At 41.3% G+C, this 23,929-nt stretch overlaps 3 protein-coding genes across 4 annotated transcripts in view; 1 reads left to right on the forward strand and 2 right to left on the reverse strand.

Moving 5' to 3' along the window:
- Positions 1 to 1,922, forward strand: part of LOC134012432 (lysyl oxidase homolog 2A-like) — a 33,905-nt gene extending 31,983 nt beyond the window's left edge. For both annotated transcript variants that reach the window (XM_062452159.1, XM_062452168.1), the window contains exon 14: positions 1,377 to 1,922. In XM_062452159.1, the coding sequence (XP_062308143.1) occupies positions 1,377 to 1,441 (65 nt within the window). In that variant the 3' untranslated portion in view covers positions 1,442 to 1,922. The remainder of the gene's footprint in view (positions 1 to 1,376) is intronic.
- On the reverse strand, positions 598 to 15,880 carry r3hcc1 (R3H domain and coiled-coil containing 1; the record flags this gene model as incomplete). Its single annotated transcript, XM_062468624.1, has 8 exons — positions 598 to 1,161; positions 13,105 to 13,217; positions 13,323 to 13,418; positions 13,528 to 13,598; positions 14,412 to 14,584; positions 14,662 to 15,292; positions 15,460 to 15,597; positions 15,717 to 15,880. Coding segments are annotated over 7 exons (1,386 nt in total), but the record flags the coding sequence as incomplete, so codon positions are not given.
- A 1,324-nt stretch (positions 15,881 to 17,204) lies between these two features.
- rplp0 (ribosomal protein, large, P0) lies at positions 17,205 to 20,805 on the reverse strand. The gene is made up of 8 exons (XM_062452238.1): positions 20,654 to 20,805; positions 20,038 to 20,148; positions 19,697 to 19,872; positions 19,129 to 19,216; positions 18,661 to 18,807; positions 18,037 to 18,222; positions 17,514 to 17,654; positions 17,205 to 17,397 (listed from the first exon to the last, which is right to left on the reverse strand). Exons 2-8 carry the CDS (start codon positions 20,089 to 20,091, stop codon positions 17,245 to 17,247), a joined length of 945 nt encoding a protein of 314 aa, XP_062308222.1. The 5' UTR covers positions 20,092 to 20,148; positions 20,654 to 20,805; the 3' UTR covers positions 17,205 to 17,244.
- Positions 20,806 to 23,929: the final 3,124 nt, after the last annotated feature.

The raw sequence follows: 23,929 nt of genomic DNA on the forward strand, positions 1-23,929 counted from the left end.
AATCACCTGCACCTGGTTCTGGTTTGGGCACACTCTTAAGGGAGCTCAGTACCGTAGGTGTACATCCCCATCCTTCTTGACAGATTAGCCTTCCATACAAGAATGCAACTTTCCTAATGTCTTAGCGAAATAAACCACATCAATGTTCCCATTTGGGCACCAACGTGTAATGAATAGTTGATGACAAGACTCAAACTGATAGCTGTGGTTGTGATGACTGTGATTATCAATTAAATATGCTTATGTGTGACCTACATAATTTAAAAACAAACATATACGTACACATATTTAGCATATTTTGAAAAACAGTCTTAAAATGTGGCTTCAAACCAACCACCATTAGCATTAATGAAGTAAGATATTCATGAAGAACAGTCAAGACTGCCTATTTAAATGCAAGTGATGATTATCCAACAAAATCCTTTAGGATTATTATAATACTTTTCAAATCAAACTTGTATATATTCACAAAATATTTCCTTTAAACAATTATGCTATGCTTTGGGTTTTCCCCCCCCCAAAAAAATAGTTAGTTACTCAACATCTTGATTACTTCTCCCTCATAAAACAAAATTATACCAATGGTAAACGATTTTTATGAAGATTTTTTTCAAGAACACAAGGAAGGTAAAGATTTACTACTGTAGATGATAGTATTAATTCAACTAGCAATTCAATAAACTGGGGAAAATATAGATGCCGTATGCAGATTTTTTTAATGCTTAAAACGATTCTTAAAATTAATTTGAATTCACAAAACATAACTGTAGCCACTTCCTGGAATTGTTATGAGTCGTTAAAATGTTTTTGTCATTGCTAAAAAGTCCTGTTGATCGATTATGTCTGTGTACATTACATACATACAGCCAATGGACATATTCAATATTAACGGATGGAGCAGTTGACAAAAGTATTAAATTACAACTTCAAAACAGGCATTGTGGACAGTAAAAATGTACCTTATTACAGAAACACAGTTTCCATTTCCTACAAAGCTACAGACAAATTAACCGTTGAAACACTTAAAAACTTGAACAGTCTGAAGAGCAGCAGTCTAATGATCTTGGAACATTTATGGATGAATGAACTGATCATGAATGTTGAACGTCTCGAGGATTTGCAGTTATGACAGGTGGAGTTTTGGTGCTTGGGTTGCTTTCTCTGTTGAACATGAAATAAAGATTCATCAATTTACGTATATATCATATTTGTTTGTAACACTTTTGCCATTGAGAACCCCCAGACAAAATGAAGAATACATGTTTCTCTTAAGTGAAAGTATTGATAGACAATAAGAATAAAAACAAATTTGAATGGTAATTTTCTATTTAAAATTGTAAGGCTAATCACATGCCCTACTTATCTGTCTTTCATAGGGGGTTCATTGAGCTCGGAAACTGAAGTAGGCTTCCCTGGGCTTCAGAACAACCAGCTGAGGTGAAACTAACAACAAACTGTCAAAAGACCTGGAGGAGGACTGGTTGAGAAATACCATCAAGACTGGGGTGAACCCGCTAACCACTGGAAGATGCAACGGGCTCTGTTACCTACCCTTCAGGGCCAGATAATGGCCTGTAACCTCAACAACTGATTAAACAATTTCAACCTGACGCCTGTTTAAGAGGCTTATTTGAATTGTGTAATTTACTGTAAAAAAATATTCTATCAATATTCCAGCCTGTACGTCAAAATCTCAACAAGCAAATGGAACAGCAGAAGCTTTCGTAGTGTCACTTTTACAAAAGGTATTGGTACAAAATGTCACATTGAAAGAGGGATTCCCAAATACAACCTCATTCATAATTACTATTATAAATGTGTTAGCTGGTAAATTGTAAAATAATTTTATGCAAAACGTGTTTATTTTTCTTGTCATATCCATCTGTATATCACTGCATAATAAAAGTTTCATTGACATGAGATGTCAGTTTGTGTGAGTAAAGCCGGCTGCACACCGTACGATTGTGTCATCTGAGACTCATTTTGAGAATGCTAAAAGATTCCTATAATCCAAGGCCAAAATCTGTAGTCTTTGATTACTAGTTTGACGTTGTGTCCTTGGCCAAGGCACTTCACCCTACCTGCCTCAGGGGTAATGTCCTGTACTTACTGTAAGTCGCTCTGGATAAGAGTGTCTGCTAAATGACTAAATGTAGTTTGACATGTTCCTCGACAGCCGATTAATGACCGTTGTGATAAAAAATGTGTTCCAATTAAATTATGTCTGAAGATTTTAGGAACAGTCTTGTAGTGTGGCTTCTCTTACGACCATTGTGTCTTTAATGTCGATTGAGTCTTCTTGCGTGCGTCCGTTTTTTGCGTCTTTACTGTCGTACGGTCTGACATTAATGACAACCGAGATCCTACAAATGTGAATGTTTCCTTAGATCATTATACTGGCATTTGTATATGGCCAATAACAGTCATAACCTGTTACTGTATATTGTTACCATTATTGTGTCTGTTGCTAGTTGGAGACGACGGGGGACGGGGCATTCTTATTTTAGAGTTTCTCTTCCGTGGAACAGATTTTATGTTCCAACCGAGGGGGACTGGCGCTGTCTTAGTGTCTATGCTGGATCAAATACCCTTTTTGGTCTGCTAAATTGCTGCACTAGTCCACACTAGACCGGTGGGGACCTCGTTCTAATATTACTGTAACTGTTAGTGGCCCCTGGCATTCTCTAATTCCTGTTCTCCTCTCTCTGTCCCCCCTCCACACCTCCCCTGTGGTGTGGGGGGTTTGAGCTGTCAGCATCTGCCTGGTCATCGGTCTGCCAACGCTGGACCTGGTCGCAAGTGGACATCGATCTGTGACAGTCTGCCCAAGCTGGATCTAGTCGCCAAGTGGACACCAGTCTCCCTGACGGACAACAGCGAGTTTCCGGTCCCTTGCCTCATCTCCCTGCCTGTGATGCTGCGCTGAGCAGCGTCCCCAGCAGTGTTTCCCACAGATTAGAAAGCCATTTGTGGTGGTGATGGGGGGTGGGGTAATTCCTTGGTTAATAATTTGTTACACAAACTTTATTATTTGGAATAAGCGATATTGCACTATTGTACTACACTTGTCTTAGGTTAGCATAGGTTTTTAAGGTTAGTAAGGTTAGGTTATTTCAGCTACTGGTTGCACTATCAGCAATATTGCACTATTGTACTTCACTTGTCTTAGGTTAGTATAAGTTATTATGTGTATTATGTGTATTTAGAGGTTTAGTATACTGTATTGAATACTGTATATTATTGTATATTAGGAGGTTTGCTATATATTTGCTTATCATAGATGTAATCAATTTCTGTGTACTTACATGTTAGGTTATGCCAGGTTGCTTTGTACTGTCTTGTCCTAATAATTTCAGTGACCAGTCTGACCCTGTGTTGTGTTGTTGTGCATCTGACAATAAAAGACTTGAACTTGAACTAAATATTAATAAAAAATGATTCACACCGTCACAAAATCCCCACGCCCAACCCCAAATCCACACATTTAACACCCTATACAGCAGGGCTCTCAAGTTTTGAAGACAGGCAAGAGTGACATTTCCCCTCCCCCAGTCCCCCCTCAAAATTAATTAATGAATTAATTGCTTTTTACCTGACATTTTTGAAAGGCAGCAATGATTTATGCATCCATGGGCAGGATATAATGATAAAGTATGACATGATTTTAAAAGTGACCTATAACATCGACTATGCAAAACACTTAAATGTATTTAGTGCTTAGGGTTAAATTATTAAGCCTATTTTGAAAAACATGTTTATAATGTGACAATATGTCAGTCATCGTGTGATCACGAAAATATGACTAGGCCTAGACTCAGGGGCGATTCTAGGATCAGACCTTTAGGGGTGCTCAGCCCCCAATGACAATGTGACATGAATACGGTGCCTTGCAAAAGTGCAAAACCCCCTTGCTAATAACAGGCATGCAAACAGGTCAAGGGTGAAAAAGGTGAGAAGGATACGGCAAACCCCTGACCCTCTAGGGGGGTCCGGGGGCATGCTCCCCCGGAAGAAAATGTATTACATTTTAAAGTTAAACGCATGAATCTGGTGCACTTTGAGAGCAAAATTAATAGGCTAGATCTATGTAGAATCTGTGCTCTTGTAAACAATGTCATGTTCTTTTAACCATAAAGACATTTTTTGTATATGATTGGTTCCAGAGCCAGTTGTAAAGTTGGGAAGCACGGGTAAAATACTGTATTGGCCACGGCCACGAACGTAGGTTATTCAAAAAGGTGAGGAGTTTGCACGCCTATAAATCCCTAATTTCACTGGATAACAATTCATACATTTATGTATTATTATGCAAAATATTGAATGAATGAAAAAACTAAAGATGTCCCTTTCTTCATGAACTTTTTAATTATTATTTTTAGGGGTGCTGAGATTAAATTTAGGGCTGCTTGAGCAATAGTGCTATTTTCTGATTAGCTATTGTTTGTATTGTTGTATTGAGACCTTTTCTTTTTTTTGATTGGGTGATAAGTGAGATAAGCTCGACTAAGAACTCCAAGGGAGACGCGCTTGATTCCTGCCGGTTCCATAGTGAGAGAGGCGCGGCCAGAGAAATTGCGGCATATTAAATATATTATAGTTTTTTCGCGTGAGAAATACGATGTGTGGCGGGAGTGCGTGACAAAAGACCGAAATGAGTGACTGTCACACTCACACTGTGACAGTCACAATGCGTGACACTGTCACAATGCGTGACACTTGAGAGCCCTGTATACAAAATTCACACCCCATTCAAGTCCTATCTGCCAGAAACCGAATAATAGAAATGAGTTCCCTTGTCCTGAGACCCAAGGGCGTAGGTTTGCATAGGGACTAGTCACGACCAAAGTTTGGGAAACACAATCGACCCCACCAATATTTTGTTAATTTTCGAAAAAAAATATCTATTTTCAAAACTCATTCGTATTATTATCTATACTATGTTCGTCGCCGAGAAAAGTGAAAAATAAATTTCCAAGTTAACCAATGCGCCCTCGAGCCTGCGAGACAAGATTATATCATTTAACCTTTGTGCTGCCTTCGGGTCACATGACCAAAAGGTTCATAACGAACCCAATTTTACACAATACAAAAGCAAATAAAAATTATTTTCTTTTAACCTTTGCAATGTGGGGGGTCTGAGACAGCCCAACGGTTAAAAGAAAATGCTTCACTTTGTTTTTGCGTATTGCGACAACATTTGTTGTCGCAATACGACGGTGGGTCACAATGACTGATGGGTCAGAATGACCCGAAGATAACACAAGGGTTAAGTTAATTGGCTGAAGTGGCAGAGTCAGAAACACTACGTGAATCGTGACTTGCAGAAAGAGAGCTGGCAGTACGTCAGGAAATCATAAATCCTCATATTAGTATTTCGTTTGGTCTCAGCATTGATATTTTTGACCCTTTTGTGCTTTATAGATAGGAAAATGTCACCCAAAAATAAGAGATATCAGAAGTTTTTTCACCACCCAGAGAATACAGTAAGTAGCTAGTTATAAAGAAAGTCGTTGTTAGTTAGCTAGTAGGAAAACTACACACACAGTGCAAACCTGCTAGCCTTACATCGCCACCCATTGTACAATGGAAACATGTTTAGAAAGTTATTAGTGACTAGAGCATGTAACTTTTGCTTAAAATTAAACTAGGTCGCACCGGTGCACCTAACCTCCTCGCATCCGCTGTCTCTCCACAAACGAAGCGTTTGTTATCCTAAAACGGAACTGACACTCATGGTTGGATCATATCGTGGTCTAAACCAATCAGAGACAGAGATGCGGCGGGTCTTTGCCTCTGATTGGCTGTGGTCCAGATATTCCTGTAGCTCCGTGCTGTGTGATTGAAATTACGACCTGAGCACCAGAGAGTCAGTTTAGCAGACCTGGGCATTGTATGGCCCGCGGGCCATAACCGGCCACAGGCTGTCTCAATCCGGGTGAGGTAAATCAAAAATTTTAAATAAATAAATGTGTTGAGCGGTAGTGAATATGTAGTCCTGAAAGACTACAGTGATCAGGCGATTTACATATGTGCGCTTGCGCAACCTCACCGACAGGAGAGTTAGCTGTTGGTTAGCCCTCGAAAATGAAAAACTTTGCCACTGATTAACTTTTAACAAAACATGGACTTCTAAGTATCTGTTTACTGAGGTCAAAGTGAAAGCTGTGAAGAAAAAAAACGAACGCGGACATAATAAGAACTTGACTGATTCAGTGGGCGCAGGCTGATGGTTTGCTAGTTGAACTGCAGACCCTGATCATTACCTGTCAGCTGTCTTTCGCATATCCACCTCAGACATTCAGACAGATTTCGATGCACTTGTTCAAGCCCACTGGATTTCTCTCACAGAACAAAATGAAGCAGACCTGGGCATTGTATGGCCCGCGGGCCATAACCGGCCACAGGCTGTCTCAATCCGGGTGAGGTAAATCAAAAATTTAAAATAAATAAATGTGTTGAGCGGTAGTGAATATGTAGTCCTGAAAGACTACAGTGATCAGGCGATTTACATATGTGCGCTTGCGCAACCTCACCGACAGGAGAGTTAGCTGTTGGTTAGCCCTCGAAAATGAAAAACTTTGCCACTGATTAACTTTTAACAAAACATGGACTTCTAAGTATCTGTTTACTGAGGTCAAAGGGAAAGCTGTGAAGAAAAAAAACGAACGCGGACATAATAAGAACTTGACTGATTCAGTGGGCGCGGGCTGATGGTTTGCTAGTTGAACTGCAGACCCTGATCATTACCTGTCAGCTGTCTTTCGCATATCCACCTCAGACATTCAGACAGATTTCGATGCACTTGTTCAAGCCCACTGGATTTCTCTCACAGAACAAAATGAACTGGAAAAAACGTATTGCTTTTTGTATAAAGTTGATCAATTCCACATCTTTAACATACTGCAAAACAACTTTTCAGTGTTTGTGAAGATTAACTGGTTACAAATAAAATGAAACACTGTTGTTGTTGTTTATACTGTTTATTGGGTGTGCTCAAGCCTTCGGCGAGAGCACAACCTTTGTTCTCTCACATATATATTTATTATTGTTTATTTTCGCCCCCCTAAAACTCAGTCAATATTTGGCCTACATAGACAATCTAGGTGTCAAAAGTTTCGTCTTGGTAGCGATTGAGTTGCTTCTATTGGGATTTACGTTCCGTTGCATGGTTTAGGCTCAAGTTAAGTTTTTGTGGCGAAAAGTGAAGCTAACGGTGGCTAATTTGCTAGCCACAGTCACTGACGTTACTAACGTCACTACGTCACTAACGTCACGAAAACACGCGTGACTACCTGTAGCAGAACAGTCGTTTCGCATCTGTTAACTTGGGGGATAGCTAGGCTAACTATAGCTTTACTGCAAGGCAGCTGCAGAAACGCCACAGGTAAAGAGGCCAGGGTGATAACTATTTACTCATTTTACTTTGTGATGTGAAACACAATTGTGAAATGTAATGTACAATATTAGCTGATATTATTAAGGAAGTAGGCCCACATCTACTTTCGGAAACGGTAGTCTACTATTTCACTGAAGCATTAGCATCATGACATTAGCCTCTGTTGCCCGGGCAACACATACTACAGTGGTCTATGATGCATCTGTTTTCAATCGTTAAAATAAACATTCCTCACAAATACATTTTCGTTGCAGGATTTATTATGACATTACATTACAAGTAAACGATTTGTTGATGACATTATCATTACCTGTGGTTTCAAACCAGTGTTGCTCACTGCAATGCTGTAGCCTACGCGAGACACACTACAAAAACATCTACTGGTACACAGCTGTTTAGGAAGTCAAACGGCGACAGAACATGTTCGGCACTCCCCTTACTTAAATCAAGTCTTTCAATAGGTGAAACTATCTGACTACTAACCTGAACTTCATTGCCACAGCCTAAACTTTGTCAATCTGTTCAAGAAAATAATTAATAAAAATTAATAATTAATTTCAGCCTAAACCGTACAACGGAACGTTAAATCGAATTCAACCAACGCAATCGCTACCAAGACGAACACAGCAGTAGTCTAGTACTGTACTGTAGTAGAATTTACCGGGGCAGCTTCTCCACACAGGGCTATATCGCATTTTGCGTTGTTACTGACAATGATCGCTACCAGTGACATTTTTTATGAATGAGCGATTTTCCACTAAATAAATGTCAAGCTTATTTACGTTTTTGGGGGCATATTTTCAGTTAGCAGATGGTACTGTTTGAATCGCGATTCCATCTTCTACTGCCGGTAACGTCGTAGAATAATCTTCAAAGGGGGTTCTTTATTCATGAATGAATGCAATATGAGTAGGCTACATGCCTGCAATATCACGAGAAGGGAAAACTTAAAAGGACGTTTAAGTCATAGAGATTAGGTAAATTTTTACACCGGTCTGCCAAATGTTTTCGTTGATTCAGCTATGAGGCTGCCTCTTGCAGGGGAAATGAGAAGACATCATATTTCATTCTACACTTCACTTGTATTTTGAGTTGTAAATAATCAATCAGAAAATAAAAGAATACGCTCACACGTCGACTTGATAGGCTCCCAATTTGATAGGAGCTCTGAAAAAGAGCAGTTCTGAGCATCAAAAAAAGATGCTTTTAAATCTATGTAATCTTTATAAATTATAAGTAGGCCCTATGCATTTTTATATAAAATATACCAAATATCAGTTGTAAAAATGTAATTAAAAAACGGACCCCTGTGCAACTGACGCAAGCAAGCAAGCACACCCTACAATTTCCCCAGAAATTGTACCCTCTCTAGTTACTTCTATAATCTTTCCTATTTGACCTACACCAAAAATATTTATATAAATATTTACAGAATATTCTTATTCTTCTGATAACCAGTAGCAGCTAATCAAAATATATACTTTACTGCTTTTTACAATGGGAGAAAATGAATAGTGAGCAAATTGATGAGGCCCTCCAACACATTTCAGGTTTCTCATGTGGCCCCTTGTAAAAATGAATTGCGGACCCCTGAGTTACGAAGCTGGGCCATGGAGCTAACCCATGGAGCTAGGATTTTGATGCTAGGGAGAGTGTGGCAAGATGATTTAGCCAAGGCCATAGGGCAAGAAGGCCAAATTACAGGTGTTGGCCATCTGAAGGGCATGCGACAGCAAGGTGGGACCCGCTATAAGACTTTGAGCCATGAAATGTTAGGTCTCAGTTCAGGGAAGCACTTTTAAACAGTAGCACTTTCTATTTTGAAATGTTTTATTTTGCTTAAAATGTTTTAGTTTGGTAGCTCAGTGAAGCACTTAAAAGATTATTTTTTTTATATACAGTATGATTGTTTACCTAAACCTTATTCTTGTTTAAGATCATTTACATAATATATATGAATGTATATGGAGCGTGATAAAAAGGTGACCTTGAAATTGTGGCGACGCAAGGAAAAATTTGGGTGCACCTAAATTTTGTGCTGGTGCACCTAAATAAAAAAGTTAGGCGCACCAGTGCAACCAAGGCAACAAGTTAGTCTGGAGCCCTGGTTCTTGTTGAAGCCAGAATGATAAAGCTAACCTACCCACATAATGGGGCCGTGCTAGTTTAGCCTAGTACCAGCAGGCTAGCAACTCAAAAGTGATATTAACTGATAATAAGTAGGCCTATATGATCCCTTGCATAGTAATATAGGGGAGTCAGGTGGCTGAGTGGTGAGGGAATCGGGCTAGTAATCCGAAGGTTGCCAGTTCGATTCCCAGTCATGCCAACTGACGTTGTGTCCTTGGGCAAGGCACTTCACCCTAGTTGCCTCGGGGAGAATGTCTCTGTACTTACTGTAAGTCGCTCTGGATAAGAGTGTCTGCTAAATGTAAATGTAATATGCCTATCCCTGTTATCTCGACCAATGTCAGCAGTCAACTAAGCATGGTTAGTGTCTGTATTAAATTGATGAATTACTGTGCAGGAAAAACAGCACCCTGAAGATACAGATGTAGAGCAGGTTGGTGATGAATCAGCATCAGGGGTTCAGGTGAGAAGTTGAATTGTCCATTTTGGTAAAGATTGCACTAAATTGCAGTTTTTTAAGGGATGTTTAGACAATGTTACCCATGAATGTTATCATTCACACTTATACTTGTAGATAGTAAAAAGGTGCTATAAATTGGGATGCCCAAATGTATGCATCATATATGATTTAATTGCTCAGAAGTCCAGTACAGATGATGTAGGCCTAGTACAGCTCCATAAAACCTGAACCAATTACCTACATATATATTTAAAAAAAATCTGAACAAACAAGTGTCCCTACCAAAGCTAAGACCAAACCTACACCCTTGCTGAGACCTGCTTTCTTACCTGCCTGTTTCTACATCTGTTTGTCCACCTCACCTGTTGCTTCAGCTGGCTCTCTCACAGAAGCATGTTGGATGCTGTCCTCCTCTCCTACTCTTTCTTTAATGCCTAACGAATCTATCTCTTTCTCTCCCTGACCCTGTCTTTCTGCTTGAGTAGCACTGGTTGAAGCCTGAAAATATTGTAAACAATTTCTGCATATACAGTTAGGTCCATAAATATTTGGACATTGACACCATTTTCATCATTTTGGCTCTGTATACCACCACAATGGATTTGAAATGAAACAATCAAGATGTGCTTTAAGTGCAGACTTTCAGCTTTAATTTCAGGGTATTTACATCCAAATCAGCTGAACGGTGTAGGAATTACAACACATTTGATATGTGGCCCCCCCCTTTTTAAGGGACCAAAAGTAATTGGACAATTGGCTGCTCAGCTGTTCCATGGCCAGGTGTATGTTATTCCCTCATAAAGGGAGTTCGTTATTTCATTGACAAGGAGCAGATAAAAGGTCTAGAGTTCATTTCAAGTACGGTATTTGTGTTTGGAATCTGTTGCTGTCAACTCAATATGAAGTCCAAAGAGCTGTCACCATCAGTGAAGCAAGCCATCGTTAGGCTGAAATATCAAAACAAACCTATCAGAGAGATAGCAAAAACATTAGGTGTGGCCAAATCAACTGTTTGGTACATTCTTAAAAAGAAAGAACGCACTGGTGAGCTCAGCAACCAAAAGACCCGGAAGACCACGGAAAACAACTGTGGTGGATGACAGAAGAATTCTTTCCCTGGTGAAGAAAAACCCCTTCACAACAGTTGGCCAGATCAAGAACACTCTCCAGGAGGTAGGCGTATCTGTGTCAAAGTCAACAATTAAGAGAAGGCTTCACCAGAGTAAATACAGAGGGTTCACCACAAGATGTAAATTATTGGTGAGTCTTAAAAACAGGAAGACCAGATTAGAGTTTGCCAAAAAACATCTAAAAGAGCCTGTACAGTTCTGGAACAACATCCTATGGACAGATGAGACCAAGATCAACTTGTACCAGAATGATGGGAAGAGAAGAGTATGGAGAAGGGAAGGAACTGCTCATGATCCAAAGCATACCACGTCTTCAGTGAAGCATGGTGGAGGTAGTGTTATGGCGTGGGCATGTATGGCTGCCAATAGAACTGGTTCCCTTGTATTTATCGATGATGTGACTGCTGACAAAAGCAGTAGGATGAATTCTGAAGTGTTTCGGGCAATATTATCTGCTCAGATTCAGCCAAATGCTTCAGAACTCATAGGACGGCGCTTCACAGTGCAGATGGACAATGACCCGAAGCATACTGTGAAAGCAACCAAAGAGTTTTTTAAGGCAAAGAAGTGGAATGTTCTGCAATGGCCAAGTCAATCACCTGACCTAAATCCAATTGAGCATGCATTTCACTTGCTAAAGACAAAACTGAAGGGAAAATGCCCCAAGAACAAGCAGGAACTGAAGACAGTTGCAGTAGAGGTCTGGCAGAGCATCACCAGGGACGAAACCCAGCGTCTGGTGATGTCTATGGGTTCCAGACTTCAGGCTGTCATTGACTGCAAAGGATTTGCAACCAAGTATTAAAAGTGACAATTAGATTTATGATTATGTTAGTTGGCCAATTATTTTTGGTCCCTTAAAAAGGGGGGGGCCACATATAAAATGTGTTGTAATTCCTACACCGTTCACCTGATTTGGATGTAAATACCCTGAAATTAAAGCTGAAAGTCTGCACTTAAAGCACATCTTGATTGTTTCATTTCAAATCCATTGTGGTGGTATACAGAGCCAAAATGATGAAAATTGTGTCAATGTCCAAATATTTATGGACCTAACTGTATGCAGGTAGCAACGCTAGTGCTAAATAACTATTTATCTGGTCGGCTCCATAACACCGGGTAAGTAGGGCTTGTGAGACTGCTCACCAAAAGAACGAAGGGGAACCCACTTGTTTAGCAGATTAATGCTGTCTGTCTTACTAGAACGGTGTATACGTGTGCTGATGTTGTGACTGTGTGTGTGTATGTGAGAGAGACGCGTAAGTGACAGAGAGACGGAGGGAGTGCAGGGAAAGGAAATGCAGCTGAACGAATATGCTGCGTGTTTTAAATAGCGTAAAAAAAATAACAAAACACAATATGTGGCTGCCGGTGTTGATTCTGTGGCGCACCGCCACGAATTAGTCTGTGTGGGAAACACTGCCCGGCCCTGTGGCTACCTGGCCCAATTTGAATTTGATTTTGGTGTTTCAACAACACCCATTGACACTTCCCTGCTGTATGACTATGTTTAGCCTGTGTTCTGCACCTCTCTTTCACCAACCGTCTCTGTAGGGGATCCCTCCAATTTTTTCCTCCTCTAGTGAGTTTTTCCTTGTCTTCCTTGAGGGTTTAGGTTGGTTGAGGGGCAGTTCTATGGGTGTATGTGAAGCCCCCTGTGACATTGCTTGTAAAAATGGCTATACAAACACATTTTGATTTGATTTGCTTTGAAGGGGGCCGTTTTAAGTAAAGAACTCTTTATTATCTAACCATAAGCATTTGTGTATGTTTAGTGCTATAAATTGCGTGAAGAAATTCAAAATAAAAATACATGTAATCTGTTACTGTACTTCAGAACAGAAAGGACCCTTTCTGAGAGTACAAATCAGGTAGTGACATCCTAATATTGAATCCTTCGATAGGCCAGCAGCACTGGTACCTGAGGGTCCCATCTGTCAGACCTGCAGCCCTGCTGTGCTTGTCCCTGCTGTACTAGTGATGCATACCTAGTAATGCTGTACCCGTGCTTCAGATTTCTGCAGTCCCAGAGCCCTGGTCACCATCCTCCGAGCCACCGCAGAGTCAGTGCGGGGTCGCTCTTTCACTGGCTGAATAAACTCTGGAGATATACAAGGGTAAAGCAACACTGAATCTCTACATTTCTACATCCTAGTCTTGTGAAGTCAACTAACTATACAGAAACAGAAATACTGTTAATAGATACCTGCTTGTCTCACGGCTTTGCATTTGGACTTCCTGCTCCCTTCAGACAGCGTGCGTGTCTTCAGAAGTGGGTGATGCAGAGACAGAGCATGGGATGCTACACAAACAGCCAAATAATGAGACAAAGGAAACAATAACACGTTGTTACATGTTCATTTTTACAATAATATCCTCTGTAGTACATAATCTTTCAAAGTTAATCATACCTGCAGATTGGCTTGAGAACACACCTAGAGCATGAGTGTCGTCCACCCACTTAATCTTCATACCACCAGAGCTGAATTACAAAGAGAGTGTTAGATTATGGTGACTGACATAAGGTCGCCAGCTCAAAAACAAATGTACAATGCGAGTCAAGGAATCTGTATGTGTGTTTAACTGACATCCTAATCACCGACTGTATCCTGGGAACTGTGCACTAGTGTACACAATTCCCCCTGAAAACAAACCTCATGGGGATGTTGACCACTAGGCAACAAGTACAACAAGTGATAATACTCAGACTAACATGAAACACATCCAGGAAAAAGTTGGGCTTGGAAGCTGAGATTACCACTTTGTGTGTCCGACGCAGGTATGAGTAGCGTTCTTCCCAGAAGATTGTTTTGGGGGAAAAAGGGACTTCTGTGTTCTAAGATTAGTATAGATGTGATTGTAATAACATGCCACTACAGGGCACTTGACACTTATTAAACCCATTAACAACTTTCTTCTATGAGGTTTTAGCATTGTATAAATATATCGGGTTAAAGATGAGGCCTCACTTCTTAGGAGAGCTATGAGGCAACGGCAGGATTCTCCTCTCTATGCACATGTGTTTTTGTTAATCACTAAATTTTTGGTACTTGCAATCAGATCAACCTAAATCTAATACACAGCAGCCAGACTTTCCTAGAGCTGTAATCTCTAGATGGCTGTTTCTGTGCCATTTATCCTTTCTCCATCAAGTATGTTACTGAAGGAGGGTGGACTTCATACACATATCATCATAGTGTACTGTATGCATCATGGTGTACTGTATGCATCATGGTGTACTGTATGCATCCGAGTGTCAAGTGGTCTTTGTGAAATGCCTGATTGGAAATCTCACCTGTATTCTGTGAAGGCATCTTGAATGTCTTCTGTTTTGAACATGGGAGGAAAGTTGTAGATCTCAATCACATGGGAAAACTCCTCTTGGTTAATCCAAAGGGCCTCATAGCAGGAGTAGTCATTGTGGGCATGCTGAATTGATACGTTGGTGTCTTTCAAGTGTACCATGATCTGACAAGAAAAATTTAAGCTATGACCAACAGTTGAACAGCAATGTATGTGGAATCTACAGAAGCAAGCAGGTTTACCTCTTCCTCTTCAGAGAAGCTGCTAGCATCCTCTGTGGTTTTTGCTGGTATTTCTGAGATGTTCAGCTCCTGTCTGTCATCTATCAGGTTCTCCTGCCCATGCATGTCCTCTTCCGAGTCCTCCAGGGTCACAGCCATGAAGTAGGACACTACATGGTCCAAAGCAGGAGGCCAATGACTGGAGTTGGCACCATTGAGCTGCACAAACATATCCTTCTGCTTACCCAGAAGCTGATCAGAATTGTGTGCTGTAGATTCTGCCAAGCTGTCAGTTGCGCTGTTCTGGTTGGGAGCACATGATAATGTTCCTTCTGTGGTTTCAGAGCTGGAGCTGGAGCATAGGGAAGAGGCACTGGTGACAGATTGGGTGCTACCTGAAGGACCAAGGTTGGGCAAACCCACGTCTATTGTCGTCAAAGGGGAATCCGGAGGAGAAAGCGGAAGTCTCTCCCTGGCGGCGCGAGGGACATAGATGGCCTTGTCTGGGCGCTTAGCCCCTTGGTTCCTAAGGGAGGTACGGGTAGGTCTGGCCTGCATTGAGAGCTTGTTATCCACCCCTACTCCCCGTCTGTAAGGCTCTTCATACAAACTACTGTTGCTTTCACTGTCACTGTACTCCTCCAGCTCAACCCTACCAAAAAAAGGCACACAAAAAAACAATGATATCACCCATTTAAAGACAAGTTCTGTTTCCCCATAAACATTTAAGTGCGAGAAGAACACCTGCCCTGATTCACTATAATGTATTAACTTTTGCTGGAGCTACCTAACAAAGTAATATCACATGGCATTCTATACCTGAGTTGATGGAAGCAAATCACAACCCTCCTGCACCAGCTCTCCCCTACTGAGAAAGTTGCCAAACTGGGGTAGTTCTCAGTGGTTTTGTGGATCAGGTAGCGCAGTCTGTTTGGTAGAGCGGGGAAGAGTACCACACTGGGGACACAATATTATAGTTTACAACATAGCTGCATCACTGTTACCGGTACAGCACTATATTAAATAGTTTAAACTGACGACAGTTCCCGGTGATGTACAGACCAATAGAGACGCACCTTTTCTGGTTATCTCTCTGTATGAAATTTTCCAGTTCGTCCAAGACTGTGTGCACAAATTCATTTTCTTGCTTTGGAAGATAAACACCACTAAAGCTAGGAAACGCCAGGGTGACCAGAATAAATATTATTGATAGCTGTTGCTGTATGCCAGCGTGGCTAAATTAATGTGTCTACAAGGTATCTCTAATTCTGGCAACGTTTAAAAAGTGAGTCTGGCAAGTGCTAGCTAGACTAATTAAAACTGCCCTATTTTAGCCGAATTGAGAATCTTTTTTGATTTGCTAAGCTACAGGGCAAGCCTCACTAGCTAGCTACCTCGCATGACATCTAAGCTAAATCTCGCGGATGCGTCAACCACAAATCAAACTTAAGACGTTACACTATACTTTTCTCACCGTCTAATCTATGGCTGGCTCTGACTAGCTAACTAGGTAGCGCTAAATTCGTCAGTGAAAATACTTCAGGCAGCGTTGACAAACCAGCGTGCTAATATCATAGCAATATTTCGACGTGTAAGCGTAACAGCGCCCCTAGAGAGTCGGCGGCTGTGATTTAATGATAAACTTGTTAGAAAGGTAAGTAAATATATCCTGTGTGTCAACAGATTAGATGCACAGCGGAACCTGATCATATCTGACATACAGCGTAAACTAAAGCACCAAGGACTCTAGAATCTTTATTTACAATGATGACAAGGGGAAAACGTTGTAACTTATAAATCACTAATGGTAGACGGACTGACATCGCCCCCCCCCCCCCAACCCATATTTCAGATCTCCTCAGTTTAGTTACCCACTACGAATTGAATACGCAGGACATTGTGGTTCAAGTGGTACCCCACTTGAACCACTAAAAAGTTACAGTAATGTGATTAGTCCGTCTTGTAATAATTGGATAATCCACTGCACCATACACCAAATTAGATTTGACATTTTTGCTCAATACAATTCAGTGAAATGGTTGAGTATCTGAGTCAATTCAATCCAATTATAATTAGTAATTTATTTAACCTCAGTGGAATATTTAATGTATACTACAGGTAGTAGTATCCATTTCTGTACCACTACCACCGGTACCAGACATTACATGTCTAAGTCAGTACTGAATTCTTCTGGTCCACAGATCAACACCATTTCATGGGCTGCAGAAAGTAAAAGTGGCATTAACAAATTCTCCCACTGATCCATTACCACAGCTTAACCCGCAAACTGACATGATCCGACACTTACCCGGTATGTAATTGCAGGCTAAATAGGCAGTTACCAAGATTTGCTTGAGATTGAGAGTAGTTTCCCCTTCCCTGACAGTGTCTTTGGACACAGGTCTACATTGATGGCAAGCCCACTCAGACCATTATCCAGACATAACCTGTAGGCTAGTTGTGGGTAAAGTATTCTTTTGTTTATGTTACAACTTCCCAGGATTTGCAGTCATCCATTTTTTTTTAAATTCTGCCTTACAACCAGACAAAAACCAAAAGACAACTCTATTGAATTGTTTATTTTCAACTCTGCAAAAATGCAATCTAGTCAAACAGCCCAAAGCCCATGTCGTCATCAGACTCCTCAGACTCCTCCTTTACTTCTTCCTTGGCAGCAGCTGGAGCAGCGGCCACCTCGGCCGCAGCCACCGGGGCTGCCACAGCGAAGGCAGAAGGGTCAGCCAGGAAGGCCTTCACCTGCAGGGAGAGAGATGGTCATCATCTCAAGAACCCATGAGCTTTTTAGGGAACACAGGATTTGACCAAGCACAGCCTTTTTTGCTACCAAACTGACTCCACCATACGAGTTATACCTTGTCTGCCAGAGGGAAGGAGTAGTCCGTTTCCACAGCAACAGCCAGAACTCTCTTGTAGCCATTGATAATGGAGTGGGGGATGGAAGCCAGGGTGGGGTAGCCAATCTCCAGACACACACTAGCAATGTTCCTCACACCCTAAACAGGTCAAATGTCACATTAGCCTGAGGATATAGTTTCAGTAGAGGTTTCACTACCTCCCCATGACAATTGAGTCCACAAACGGCACACATCGGGCAACGTTAAAAAAATTCACTGCCTGTGAATGAGGCATGAAGTGTACTTGTCTGAGACCAGTGTCCCTGCCAGTCATGGGATGCAGACAGACAGGGATAGCGGGTAACAGGTTACTGTGTGCAGGGGGAACGACAGTACAGCACTACACAAGCTGCTCTGTAACTTATCCTGCAACGTATGTAGGTATTCAATGAAAGAATTATAATTTTGACTCAGTTTAGGGAGTGATTAATATTTACTAGTGACCCCTTGTCAGGGTCTGAGCACAGGGAGGGAAGCTCACCTCCAGGAACCTGGCTTGGAGTGCAGCTTCTGTGATGTCAAGCACCTCAGGGCTGTACACACTGCCATTGTCATACACCTGCTGGATGCCCAGTCCGTACGAGAAGGGGGAGATGTTCAGCATGTTGAGAAGGGTTGCCTCGCTGGCGCCCACTTTGTCGCCAGGCTTGATGAGCTGCACATCGCTCTGGGTGCCAGAAAGAGAAATTTCATGTCATTCATTTAGCGTCACATCATACATCAACACTGCTGGCTTTTCAGCCTTAATTATAACCTTTGAACAACATTATAGGTGGTCTTCTCATAACATGACCATTTCCAATCACAGGTTTTGCTCCTAGAACCAGCAACTGCCATAACTCATACCAGTGCATTTGCTATTTGGTACAAAGTTGATTCTAAAATAGTCACTACCCAGTTATTTTGTTCAGACTTGAGGCAAACAGCTCAGTCTGAATGGAGTTGCCGTACATGACGCTTAAACCCATTTAGTCAAGTCAAATAGCTATAACTGGTAGTTGACTGCCTACGCAATATTTTGCTTATTTCTTACATTTTGTGACCATGCATGTGTTGAAATGGCAATTTCAGTATAAAAAAAGGTGACACTGCTTTAGCAACTTACCAGGATTTCAATAGTTCCTCTGGAGATCTTTGTGGTGATGCCTAAAGCCTGAAAGAAGGAAGTCTTCTCAGGGCCCAGACCTGTGTTTTGAGCTGGCACGGTGACCTCACAGGGGGCTACGGCACCAGCACGGGCTGCAGCTGGCACCTGAAGGCAGAGTTAAGTTAGACTAAAGGGTTTCTAGCTCTTGTTAACAATCATGTAATTCAATAGAACAGATGGGCTGCAAGTGTCTGAAACCAGTGTCCCTGCCAGTCATGGGATGCAGACAGACAGGGATAGCGGGTAACAGGTTACTGTGTGCAGGGGGAACGACAGTACAGCACTACACAAGCTGCTCTGTAACTTATCCTGCGATGCCCAACTAGTTCAGTAAATGGCGAGATTTTAATTTAGCGTTCTGAAGTTAGCCAGATTGATTCTTCTATGGATTCAAAAGGCATGTCCCCATAAAGACTATGAACTCACCTTGTTGGCCAGCAGCAGGTCCCTGATCTCAGCCAGGTCCTCCTTAGTGAAGACAAAGCCCACATTACCCTTAATGTGCGGCAGCAACCTATGGAGATGGACATGCTCAGCCTTTATGCAAAACCATACAACAAATTACTTTGAAACTAACAAGTGTCTGAGACCAGCGTCCCTGCCAGTCGTGGGATGCAGACAGACAGGGATAGTAGGTAACAGGTTACTGTGTGCAGGGGGAACGACAGTACAGCACTACACAAGCTGCTCTGTAACTTATCCTGCAACATTCTCCCACAATGAACCATCAGACCATACTCTAACCACTCTTACTTTGACAACGTTCTCATCTTTGAAACAGACTATAGGAGCAGACCACAAGACGAAGCTAGATTTTAACATTGACACCAATGGTGTTGTGTAGTCACCCATATTCTATGTCCTGCGGCATACACCAGTGCATTGCAGTTCATGGGAGAAAACCTACATTTCGTTCCCTTTTTCCAAGGCCAGTTAGTTTGAAATTGCATGACCTTAAACAGGTCAGCAGTTTATAAACCAGATCAGAACTTACTTCTCAAGGGCTGGGTTGTTTTCCAGGTGGCCACGGATGGCTTTACGCATCATGGTATTTTTACCCATGAGAACCACAGCCTTCCCACGCAGAGACAGACGGATGGTCTGCATCTGCTTGGAGCCCACATTGTCTGCACCCACAATGAAGCATTTTGGATAGTCATCCAACAATTGCTGCAGTCAAACAGGTAAATACATGAGTTACTATTCAGAATTTAAAAAGACATGTTTTTGCTGAAATGAATAACTCCCAAGTTGATTTTAAAGCAAATTACCACTGTCTACACTGGCTACTTTGCTTAAGTTAAGAATGCGATTTTAAAACTAAGCCATACTTACAATAATTTTCAAAAAATAGTTGGACTTCCACGTGGCCCTGTCTTCCCTGGGCATCTTTGCAGTGCTTCCAAGGATCGCTTAACAGCCGGTTTAAAGACAAGGTGGTAGTTTCTAAAATGAAAAAGGTATAACTAGCGGAGGTATAATATCGGTATACACTTGCACATTTCCGCCACCTTAATTGCATTGACATTAACTTGCTAGCCATGGTATCCTGACCCAACACCTAGCTAGCCAACTCACCGAATCTACATTTAACGACGTTAATCGCAATACGGTTAACAAGTTCAATTTTGAATACTTCCACCAGCACGCTATACGTGTTGTCTAATGAGCTTGGTACCGTTTCCATGGTCGTTTCTTTGCTGTTATTACTAGCTCTACATAAATGACAATGTAATGTAGCTCCCCAAAAAAACACGCGGTGCGCAGCCACGGCTAGCCAAATGGCTAACAGGCCTCAACGATAATTTAGACATATTCGGCTAACTTAAGTCAATGTAGCTGAAGTCACATTACACTTAAAATCTTGAGGTAGGTATGCAACGTATTAGCAGTGAACCTGGTTTAAATAAACAGCGTAAAGAAAAGATCCCGCAGTGGAGATATATCTTACCTCACTGTAAGGTCGCGTGAAAGAAAGAGACTTCGAAACTGAACGGAACAGAATATGTAGGAAAACATCCACCAATCGAAACACAGAACGGCTCTGTCAAGTCTCTGTTCATTGGAGAACAGCTCATCAATCATTTTAGTCACAACCCTGTCGAGAGGGGAAATTACGTCGTGATGCACGAATCGCTCAGTTCCGTTCCAATCCCCCCAAATAATCAGTTTGGTTTTTAACATAAGAAGTGGGAAAATGTATTGCCAAAATAAGGTATTACTTTTGATATAAATTGACACCACGGATTGGCATGAAAACGGGATTTCCTTAATACATTGATTTGTACATGTATATTTGTATAAAGACACGAGGCTGAGGAGACTCCAAAGCGCCAGTAAAACACACGCAGCGTAGGACGAGAACAAACCTCTTTCTTAAAGGCGTGACTGCGATTGATGTGTATGGAGGACCAAACCTGCCATATTTACAAATGAATGAATGAATAAATAAATGTCCACATCCATGCATTTAGACAGAAATAAACGAATATATGTATTAATTAATGCACAATTGTCAATCAATAGTTACATATATTTTACTTTTATGTATGTATTTATTTTTGTATTCATTTATTTATTCATTTATTGATTTATTGATTGATTTATTCATTTATTCATTCATTCATTCGTTGTTCCCAATATGATAATGAGAGGAGGCCAGTATAGTAGGCGTGGAAACTGACGTTTAGACATTGCAATCAATCCAGAGCCATAGATTCAATCTAGCAAGCTGGGACACACTGGCTGCGAAGCGCCACAATCTGCTACGAATGACGATGCTGTTCGCACTAGACGCGCATTTCTCCACGCCGGTCACCAAGCCTTTCACCTTCTCTGAGCTTTCCTTTTATACATGTAAAGCTGACATGGTACATAAACATGGCATAGGCTACAGGCTAATTAGGCAACTTGTTGCTCCAACAACAGTCGCAACAGCATCCCATTCCCAACATAACGTGGCAACGTTTGGCTTTTGTTGGTTTGACAATCAACAATCAAGATTTTTTATTTTAAAATGTTTACATTTTGAGAATTGATCGGATATCGCTTTTATGGACAAAATAGCCTACATGGCCCGGCTGGCCGACCTCGTTGAAAACAAAGATTTAACTATATTTGGATAAACAAACATGTTATAAAGATTTGACTACGTTAGTTGTGGGCTATCACTTAACACCCAACTTCACTACGCTGACCGGCCAACCATGTGTTTACCCCGATAAAAACGATATCCGATCAATGTACCATGTCAGCTTTACATGTATAAAAGGAAAGCTCAGAGAAGGTGAAAGGCTTGGTGACCAGCGTGGAGAAATGCGCGTCTAGTGTGAACAGCATCGCGTCATTCGTAGCAGATTGTGGCGCTTCAGGGCGCTTCGCAGCCAGTGTGTCCCAGGCGTTAGCTAGATTGAATCTATGGCTCTGGATTGATTGCAATGTCTGAACGTCAGTTTCCACGCCTACTGGCCTCCTCTCATTATCATATTGGGAACAATGAATGAATAAATGAATGAATAAATAAATGAATGAATAAATACATGAATAAATAAATAAATCAATAAATGAATACAAAAATAAATACATACATAAATGTAAAATATATGTAACTATTGATTGACAATTGTGCATTAATTAATACATATATTCGTTTATTTTTGTCTAAATGCATGGATGTGGACATTTATTTATTCATTCATTCATTTGTAAATATGGCAGGTTTGCCCTATGCATAGGACTATAGGTTACATACGGTGATATTAAATCTGTTTTCTATTTCAATCATGGTCGTGTTGTCTGTTATTAATGATTCAATACAATTTTTACTGTCGTTAACTGTAGGCTACAGTAGTGAAATATTTAATACAGATGCAGAACAAATTACTTGTTTGCTTGTAGTTACATTAAATGACGACACGGTTTCAAGTTTCAAGTCTTTTATTATCTGATGCACAGAACAACACAATGTCAGACTGGGCACTGAAATTCTTGGGACAAGACAACGCAAAGCAACCTGGCACATGAAGGGTATGAAGATAGTCTTAAATTGGAGTACAGCTTTCATACTGGAGATATGAATACATTTGATCCGAAGTGTGGCTATGTGGTTCTGGGCGACCCTGAGCAGAGACTTTATATCAGCATTGATTGTTGCACAGCTAGACTGAAAGGGTCAAATATATCTGTTCAGATCCAGGATATTCCCAAATAAGAGAACAGCTAACAGCTGTCTTGGTCAGAAGAGCACTGACAGACAATACATCTTAGGGCGACCGCGGTATAGGCGACCGCCTATACCGCCTGTAGGAAAGACCGACCCTGCTAATGAGGACCTGTCTGCAACTGTTTTTGTCTAATCTGTTGTCAAATGGGGCTGAAACAAGAATAGTACTTTATCATACTGCATCTCATCTTCTCCTAAATCAGAATCAGAATGGGATTTATTCGCCATGAAAGTTTGCACAGACAAGGAATTTGCTTTGGCAGGAAGGTGCATACAATAAACATATAGGGACCTAAATATGTGGACTATCTATACTAAGGGTACATAAACTAGCAGTACTAAGTGGGATTAGAATCGAATTAAATATACAATAAAATAAAATATAAGTTGCCGTAAATTACAATATAAAAATACAAAAATACAAATATTACAAAAAATACAAATGTACAAGATACAATTTTGTAATGCAGTTCAAAATGCAGTGTGTTTTAAGCAGGAAGTCATTAGAGTCAGTGTGGTCCCTTGGCCTTGTTGAAGAGGCCAACAGCGGAAGGGACGAAACTGTTTTTGTGGCGTGAGGTATTGGTCCTGATGGACCGCAGCCTTCTGCCGGAGGGGAGTGACTGAAACAGGGAGTGACCAGGGTGGGAGGAGTCGGCCACAATCTTCCTCGCTCGCCTCAGGGTCCTCGAGGTGTGCAGGTCCTCGAGGGTAGGCAGATTGCAGCCAATGACCTTCTCAGCAGTGAGGATGATACGCTGCAGCCTGCTCTTGTCCTTGGCAGTGGCAGCAGCATACCAGACGGTGATGGAGGAGGTGAGGATGGACTCAATGATGGCTGAGTAGAAGTGCACCATCATTGTCTTTGGCAGGTTGAACTTCTTCATCTGCCGAAGGAAGTACATCCTCTGTTGTGCTTTCTTGATGAGGGAGCTGATGTTCAGTTCCCACTTGAGGTCCTGGGAGAGGATAGTGCCCAGGAAGCAGAAGGACTTCACAGTGTTG

Source organism: Osmerus eperlanus, chromosome 1 (genome assembly GCF_963692335.1).
Source record: "Osmerus eperlanus chromosome 1, fOsmEpe2.1, whole genome shotgun sequence".
In the NCBI taxonomy this organism is placed as follows: Eukaryota; Metazoa; Chordata; class Actinopteri; order Osmeriformes; family Osmeridae; genus Osmerus; species Osmerus eperlanus.